Source organism: Maylandia zebra, linkage group LG3, assembly GCF_041146795.1.
Source record: "Maylandia zebra isolate NMK-2024a linkage group LG3, Mzebra_GT3a, whole genome shotgun sequence".
NCBI classification, from domain to species: Eukaryota; Metazoa; Chordata; class Actinopteri; order Cichliformes; family Cichlidae; genus Maylandia; species Maylandia zebra.
The window spans coordinates 9,454,415-9,463,106 of record NC_135169.1 but is presented as its reverse complement, the minus strand read 5'-3'; the positions used below and the strand labels follow the sequence as shown (position 1 = coordinate 9,463,106).

Genomic DNA, 8,692 nt, shown 5'->3' with positions numbered 1-8,692 from the left:
GCTCCAGTGTCTTCTTCCTCTGACATGTCTCTTAAGACCCTCTGCTGGTCCCCTGGATTTAAGGACAGATATTTGGGCATTGTTACGTGTCCACGGAAAAGTGCCTTATTTTGGACAACCCACTGCACAGCAGGACGCAGATCTTCAACAACTGCTGGCTCCTGTGTCAGGCAAACGGGGATGAAAACATAGTTATTTCTCTGTTGCAGAACAGTTTTTAACAGTTATTCAAATGTCACTAACCATGTAATTACTGTTTAAAGTGAATACTGACCTGACTGACTTCCTGGAACTTTTTCAGTCTGACAATGGGCACGTGTTGTCCTTCAAGCACAGCTTTGGCTTCCTCTCTCCAGTGTGCAAAGCTTGCCAGAGCTTAACAGAAATTGTTGATATTGTTAAGGTGTGTAAACTTTGACACAACATAAAACAGAAGTCAAAATATAAATACCTCCTGAGATCAAAGTTCTCCATCAACAGCAAGCACCACCATTTACACAAGTAGGGCATGTCTGACTGTAAAATATTAATATGAAACATATTTAACAACTTTCAAAAGATTCAAGACTCCATTGCTGTGAAAGTAAATAGAATACTTACTACAGTATAGTCAATATGGTGCATCCAGTGCCACGTACAGAGCAGACTATTTGGAAGAAAAAATAAAAATGTCATTTGTTTAGAAGCTTAAATTAGCTTCTGTATGAATCTCAAGAAGAGAAGAGAAAATTACCATCAGCATGAAGATCCCACAGTCAACTCCATAGTCTTGGCTTGGAAAACCCTGTATTACATTGAAAATAAAGGCTCGTTAATAAAATCCCTTAAAAGAAGACTAGTGTAATTCATATCATTCACCATACACTTAAACTAGCACATACCTTCAAGTCAAAGCTCTTTTTTTCTGACCACTGCCCGGGAATGATCTTCACTGCAAGATTCCTTTTTTTTTTAAAGACAGTTACATTCACAAGTTAACAGATGTCATGATGATGGGTGTGAAATGTTTATTGCTAATAGCACCAACTGTAACTACAGGCCTTAGGAACACGACCTCAACAAAACAGCATAACAAAATGAAAAAGTACAGTCACATGCTCACAGTTGGTCAAAATAAAGCATTTACAGCTTTAAGTTAAGGTTGGCATATTTTATAAACTCATTTTTAATGGTCTTTTATGTTAAACTAGAACATTTGAAGACCCTATTTATGTCTGAAACTCATCTAAAGACAGCATCACTGACTTGATCATAATGTGAAGATGAGAAATAGAATAAAATGTTGAAGCATCATTATGCTGCCCTCACGACACGTGACCCTGTGAGGTTAGACAGCTAGCGAACAAACAGAAGAGGTCTTCCACACAAGGCTTGACTTTCTTGTTTTTATATAACTAGAATATGAGAAAAAATGAAAATGAATCGCTGGTTAACACACATCTTAATAACAACTTGCCGATTAGCCTAGCTTAACATGTACATTACATCAGCATACAGTTCGCTCCATAACGACTGTCTCTACACATGTCAATACTCACAAAGACGAACATTTTCCAAGGTGCGAACGTGTAGAGCACTCTTAGCGTGAACATGAACTAGTCCCTATTTAATAACTGCCGGAGCACTTTTTCACGACATCATAAGCGAAAGGGTACATCAAAGATAGGTTAGTGAACAGGACGCTCCCTCGCTCCATTTCCGCACATAGGATACAAAGATCTCTTGTGGAAATGATGTCTCACTCTGAGCTTATTTATCACTCTGCTTATGTGGCTCAATCAGCACACACACCAACCGCTGACTTTTGACTCAAGGGCATAACACTCCCCGCTTGATATACACACATTATATCACAATAAACATCAATACAACATATTCAAACATCATCTAGCATTGAAGAATATTCATTCAGTCTCTGCAAGCAAAACAACAATCTCTGAAACTGGTCTGAGAAACATTTTAACAGTCCCATCTTTTACAGTCCGCACTTCCACTTTTCGGACCTTCTTGTCGCTGCTGGGGAATGTTTTTACTATTAGTCCCATGGGCCATTCGTTCCTGCTGGCTTGGGGGTCCTTTAGCAGGACCACATCTCCTATTTTGACATTAGGTCTAGTCTCTGTCCATTTTGCACGACCTTGTAAGGTGGATAAATACTCTCCCTTCCACCTTTTCCAAAAAGTGTCAGCGAGGAGTTGAACATGTTTCCATTGTTTCCCAAACAGCTGCCCTGATGAGAAGTTCCCAAGTGGGGCGGACACAGCACTCATCTTCTGCGTTAGTAGCACTGCTGGAGTGAGTACTGCAGGACTGTCAGGGTCGGTGGATATGGGAACAAGAGGCCTTGCATTAATAATTGCCATCACCTCGGCCATGAAGGTACACAACACTTCATGAGTAAGACGTGTTTGTTCAGTTCGTAACAACATTGCATCCAGAATGCGCCTGGCAACGCCTATAAGGCGCTCCCACGAGCCTCCCATATGAGACGCATGAGGGGGATTGAAAGTCCAAACGCACCCTCTCTCTTGCAGGTACTTTCCTACTGCTTTGTTTCCTGAGTTTAGGTCTAATTCCTTACAAGCGCCCACAAAATTCGTGCCTCTGTCCGAGCGCAGAAACTTGGCCGGGCCCCGAATAGAGAAGAGCCTTCTTAATGCATTGATAAAACTATCAGCAGACATAGTCTCTATCAGTTCGATATGCACAGCCCTAGTTGACATGCATGTGAATAACACAGCCCAACGTTTGTTCTGGGAACAACCACCTCTTGTACGACGCGTCACAATAGTCCATGGCCCAAATACATCTAGGCCTACAGTGGTAAAGGGTGGTTCAGGGGTGACTCGGTCTGCAGGCAAGTCTGCCATTTTCTGGATCTGCATTTTGCCTCGCAACTTGCGACATGTGACACACCGATGAATGACAGATGACACAAGCCGCTTCCCTCCAATTATCCAGTACCCAGCACCACGGATAGCTCCTTCAGTTATGTGTCTTCCTTGATGAGCCACTCGTTCATGATAGTGAGTTACAATTAGCATGGCGATGTGGCTGGTAGATGGGATAATCAGAGGGTGCTTTTCATTCTCTGTGAGATCGGCAGCGGAAAGACGTCCACCGACTCGTAAGAGACTGTCTTTGTCCACTACAGGATTGAGCTTTTTGAGTGCATCAAATATGCCACTGACCTTCCTTCCTTTTTTAATGTTTTCAAGCGTCCCTTTGTAAGCTTCTTGTTGGACGGCTCGAATAATGACTGCTTGGGCTCGGGTGAGTTCTTGGACGCTCGGTGTCTCACTGAAACCTTTCCATCCCCTTTGTCCACTTGTCTTTTGTGCAAAGGATGTAACTACATGAATGAGTCTGGCTATGACTCTGCAAAGAGTGATCCAGTTTGAGTACTTTTTGAAACGGTCAGAACCCAACTGTGGCTCTGCTACAGTAGTTTTCATTACTTTTATTTCCGGATGTATCTCTCTGTCTTTTTCAGGTTCGATGAGCGTGAAAGGACCACTGTGTGGTTCTGTGTGTGGGTCAGAGTACAGAAAGGGTGGACCTGAGAACCAGGTACTGTTCTGCAGGTCTGCTGCTGGAATGAACCGAGTGGCCTGGTCAGCTGGATTTAACTCACTTGGTACATAATGCCATTGACTCGGATGGGTGGATGCTCTAATGCGCGTAACCCTGTTGGCAACATACATGTAGAATCGTCTGGAGGTGTTGTGTATGTACCCCAACACAATCCTACTGTCTGTGTAAAAAGTCACATTGTCTACTTTAATGTCTAACTCGTCTCTGATGAGCTCAAACATTTCCACCGCGAGCACAGCAGCACATAGTTCCAGGCGTGGTACAGTGTGTGCGGGGCGGGGTGCGAGTTTAGACTTCCCCATCACAAACCCAGTATGACACTGTCCTTCACTGTCAACTGTACGCAGATAGACTACTGCACCTATAGCGACAGTGGAGGCATCACAGAAAATGCAAAGTTCTTTCACTTTCGTTGTGCTTAACGTACCTGGGCTGTAGCACCTTGGTATTTGGAGGTTCTCAAGGGCTTGCAAAGAGTCTTTCCATAAGTCCCACCTCTCCTGTTTCTCAGGGGGTAAGAGTGTGTCCCAGTCTTTTCCATCAGATGACAGTTCCCTGAGTAATGCTTTGCCCTGCATTATTATGGGAGCAGCAAATCCCAAAGGGTCATAGAGGCTATTAACTGTCGACAATACTCCCCTCCGTGTGAATGGTTTGCTCTCATTTGACACCTGGTAAGTGAAGCTGTCAGATTGTAGGTTCCAACAGAGTCCCAAGCTTCTCTGAACTGGAAGAGGGTCTACTCCTAGGTCTAAATCTTTCAGGTCCTTTGCACGATCCTCAACATGGAAAGCTTCCATGACTTGACTGCAGTTTGATGCCACCTTGTGGAGGCGCAAGTTAGACTCTGCCAACATGTTTTGCGTTCTTGTGAGCAGGTTGATTGCTTCCTCTGGCGTGGCGACTGATGTGAGACCATCGTCAACATAAAACTGACGCTCAACAAACTGTCTTGCATCAGATCCGTGTTCTCGTTCTCCCTGCTGTGCTGCCTGTCTCATGCAGTAGATGGCAACAGCAGGTGACGGGCTGTTTCCAAACACGTGGACCTTCATTCTAAACTCAACTATGCTCTTTGTAATGTCATTGTCCTCATACCACAGATAACGGAGATAATCTCTGTGGTCTTCGCGCACAACGAAGCAGTAAAACATTTGCTGCACATCGGCTGTCAGGGCTATGGGCTCTTTGCGGAAGCGCAACAGCACTCCCAATAGGGAGTTGTTCAAATCAGGTCCGCCAAGAAGCACTTGATTGAGCGAAATTCCATCACATTCTGCACTTGAATCAAACACGATTCGTATTTGTTGTGGCTTCTGTGGGTGGTATACCCCAAACGTGGGCAGATACCAATGTTCTTTATTTAGTGGCAGAGGAGGGGCAGGCTCGGCTTGGTCGTTATCCAACATTTTCTGCATGAATTGGATGTAGTGATCTTTCATTTCTGGTCTCTTTTCCAAAGTCTTTCGGAGAGAGCAGAGGCGTTTTAGGGCTTGTTCTCTGTTGTCAGGGAGCCTCCTTCTCTGTGAGCGAAAGGGTAAAGGTGCAACCCAGCTGTTCTCTTGGTTTTGATAAACTTCACTGTCCATTATTGTCAGGAATGCTCTGTCGTCGATAGACATGGCTTGTTTGTTATCACCCTCAGATCTAACAAACACAGAGTGTCCCAAATCATCTGTGATGCAGGTTGCATTCATAGTGACCCCATAATTCTCTTTAACGTGAATTGTGTTTGGGCAAGGCTCAAAATAGGATGCACGTCCATTATCTAAGGTGTGTGTTTTATAGACATTGACCTCTGACTGACTGTGCGCTTTTCCTAAACACACCTCCCCCACAATAACCCAACCCAGGTCTAGCCTTTGGGCGTATGGTGCATCATTGGGTCCGTTGATTTGCTCACGTACCTTATGGACCCTGATGACGTCCCTTCCAAGGAGTAAAAGGATTGGGGCGTGGTGGTCGACAGGTGGGATGTTATCTGTCACTGGAAGAAGATGTGGGTGATGCTGGGCAATCTCTGGAGAGGGTATTTCAGATCTATTGTCCGGCACAGAGTCACATTCAATTAAAGGGGGTAGCTGGATGTTGACTTCTCCATCCAAAGACTCGAGGAAGAAGTTTACGGCTCTCCTACCTGAGGTTTGTTCTCTGCCAGAGCAAGTCTTTAAGGTGTATGGAGTGGGTTTGGCATTGATTTTGAAAAGGCTGAAAAACTCTGACTTAACCAGTGACCTGTTGGACTGATCATCTATTACTGCATACATTTTTATAGCTCTCTCTTTTTGGCCTGCGGGATACACTTTGACCAAACTGATCTTAGAACATGAACGTGGGCTATCACCTTGGCCACATACCTCTGTGCACTTCGACTCGACTGAAGGTGAGCTCTCGATTTGCTCTTCATTGTCGTTGTTTCCTGGTGTAGTACTCTTAGGGGCAAGAGTAGGACCAGGATGCATTGCAGATAAGTGTTTAAGGCTGTCACATTCAATACACTTAACCATTGCTTTACAGTTTTTTGCAATGTGTTGGACAGACCCACAGCATCTGTAGCATATGTGGTGCTCTTTGAGATAGGCTTGTCTTTCTTCAATAGTTTTGTCTCTAAAGAGCTGTGGTTTTTTGTGGATTGGGCACTGGCGGTCCGGTTCCTCCATTTTCTTTGGACTGAGATTATTCTGGTCCGACTCTGCCGTAATGTCCATTTTGTGTGCTGACACAGTAGGTTTGCGACTATAAGACCTCAGTTTTTCTGTTGGGGGAGAAGGGACATGGGTGTTGGCCTTGGACATAGCAAAGCTTGGGTCATTCCTCATTTTCGCTTGCCGCTGGACAAATTGTGTGAAAACTGAGAAAGGAGGAAATGACACACTATGAGTGTCCTTGTACTGTGTTCCTACAGTTGTCCACTTTTCCTGTAGGTTGAAGGGAAGTTTTTCCACTATTTGCCTGACTCCTCTAGCTGTGTCCAGGTAAGCAAGTCCTGGGAGTGCACCATCTTGTTTAGCACACTGTGGCTCCAATAAGATGTCACTAAGTTCCTGCAGCTTAACATTGTCTTTGTTTGTGAGTTTGGGAAAGTCCTCTACCTTTTTTAAGAGTGCGTCCTCAATAGCCTCAGGTGAGCCGTAGCACTCTTCAAGGCGTTGCCAGACCATCTTCGCACCTGCAGCAGGATTGAGGGTGTGTACAGCACGAATGCGCTTAGCCTGTTCGGATGATGTTGGACCCAACCATTTTGTTAGCAAGTCTAATTCCTCTCTTGGAGACAAATTTAGGTCTTTGGTTGCGCTGATGAATGAGGTTTTCCATGCCCAATAGTTTTCAGGTTTGTCATCAAATTGCAAAAGACCTGTGCTGACTAGTTCTTTGCGAATTAGGTATTTTGCAAACTGTTGCATTTCACTTGATTCAGGTACACAGTTGTTAAGGTTGGGGGTGTGCTTTGTGGAGTTGGACCAGTACGTGTCGACTACACCAGTGTTCACTGTTTGCTCCTGTTTCCTTTCTCTATTTACAGGTGGTGTTTTCGTCTGAGTGTTGGTTATAAAAGGATTAGTTATTTGTGTACTGTCTTGTGCATCTACTTCATTGCAATTTCCTTTAGGAGGCTGTGCTGAGTCGTGCTGAGTGTCTGGGTAGAGTAACTCACATTGTTGTTGAACATATTCGTTAGTGCGGTGCACTGTACTGATGGGCTCAGCTTCCTCACAAAGTTCTCCGTAGAGCTCCCCGCTCTGAATCTCTGCTTCTTCATAGGCTGAGGCCTCTGCTTCAGCTGCGGCTATTGCTTTTTGGCACTGGAGGACATGTAGATGAGCATCCAGTTCAGCTCTCTGTTTCATTGCATTAGCTTCCTTTTCAGCGAAGGCCAGTTGAGCTCGTGCTGCTTGAGCTTTGGCGTAGGCCCTTGCAGCTGCAGAAGCTATTGATGAGGATGTCCGTTGAGAACGCCTTGTCGAGGTTCTGGATTGCTGCGACTTGGTGTCGAATGGTTGAGACCGTTGCTGCGTTGTAGCTGGTTGAGTGGCAACGTCTGGTTGCTGTTCACCACCGGCTGCTTCGTCTAGCTCTTCAGCAGCGTAGTCTTTTAGGTAATTTCTTCCTGAGCGTAGACTCATGTTGCTTAAAGTAGCTCTGTATGTTTGAACCCGCTGAGTAGGCGTCTTTTCCTTCGTCTTTTTACTATGCTGCCCTCACGACACGTGACCCTGTGAGGTTAGACAGCTAGCGAACAAATAGAAGAGGTCTTCCACACAAGGCTTGACTTTCTTGTTTTTATATAACTAGAACATGAGAAAAAATGAAAATGAATCGCTGGTTAACACACATCTTAATAACAACTTGCCGATTAGCCTAGCTTAACATGTACATTACATCAGCATACAGTTCGCTCCATGTAAACACACATAACGACTGTCTCTACACATGTCAATACTCACAAAGACGAACATTTTCCAAGGTGCGAACGTGTAGAGCACTCTTAGCGTGAACATGAACTAGTCCCTATTTAATAACTGCCGGAGCACTTTTTCACGACATCATAAGCGAAAGGGTACATCAAAGATAGGTTAGTGAACAGGACGCTCCCTCGCTCCATTTCCGCACATAGGATACAAAGATCTCTTGTGGAAATGATGTCTCACTCTGAGCTTATTTATCACTCTGCTTATGTGGCTCAATCAGCACACACACCAACCGCTGACTTTTGACTCAAGGGCATAACAATCATGCTGATATATCCATCCATCCATCCATCCATCCATTCGCTTCCGCTTATCCTTTTCAGGGTCGCTGGAGCCTATCCCAGCTGTCATAGGGCGAGAGGCGGGGTACACCCTGGACAGGTCGCCAGTCTGTCGCAGGGCCAACACACAGGGACAGACAACCATTCACACTCACATTCACACCTAGTGACAATTTGGATTATCCAATTAACCTATCCCCACAAGCTGCATGTCTTTGTACGGTGGGAGGAAGCCGGAGTACCCGGAGAGAACCCACGCAAACACGGGGAGAACATGCAAACTCCACACAGAAACTTGCTGATATAGTTTATAAAAAAAGCATGTGAGTGTACTGTATGTGTGAACAC

At 44.9% G+C, this 8,692-nt stretch overlaps 1 protein-coding gene across 1 annotated transcript; it reads right to left on the bottom strand.

The window, feature by feature from the left end:
- Positions 1 to 451: 451 nt before the first annotated feature.
- LOC105940969 (uncharacterized) lies at positions 452 to 7,718 on the bottom strand. The gene is made up of 5 exons (XM_024800652.2): positions 1,539 to 7,718; positions 882 to 942; positions 734 to 784; positions 601 to 646; positions 452 to 516 (listed from the first exon to the last, which is right to left on the bottom strand). Exon 1 carries the CDS (start codon positions 7,716 to 7,718, stop codon positions 1,905 to 1,907), a length of 5,814 nt encoding a protein of 1,937 aa, XP_024656420.2. The 3' UTR covers positions 452 to 516; positions 601 to 646; positions 734 to 784; positions 882 to 942; positions 1,539 to 1,904.
- Between the last annotated feature and the right edge of the window lie 974 nt (positions 7,719 to 8,692).

What these genes read in the sequence shown, in the direction of transcription:
- LOC105940969 (XM_024800652.2), bottom strand. Translation starts at nt 7,718, where the DNA reads ATGAGTCTACGCTCAGGAAGAAATTACCTAAAAGACTACGCTGCTGAA.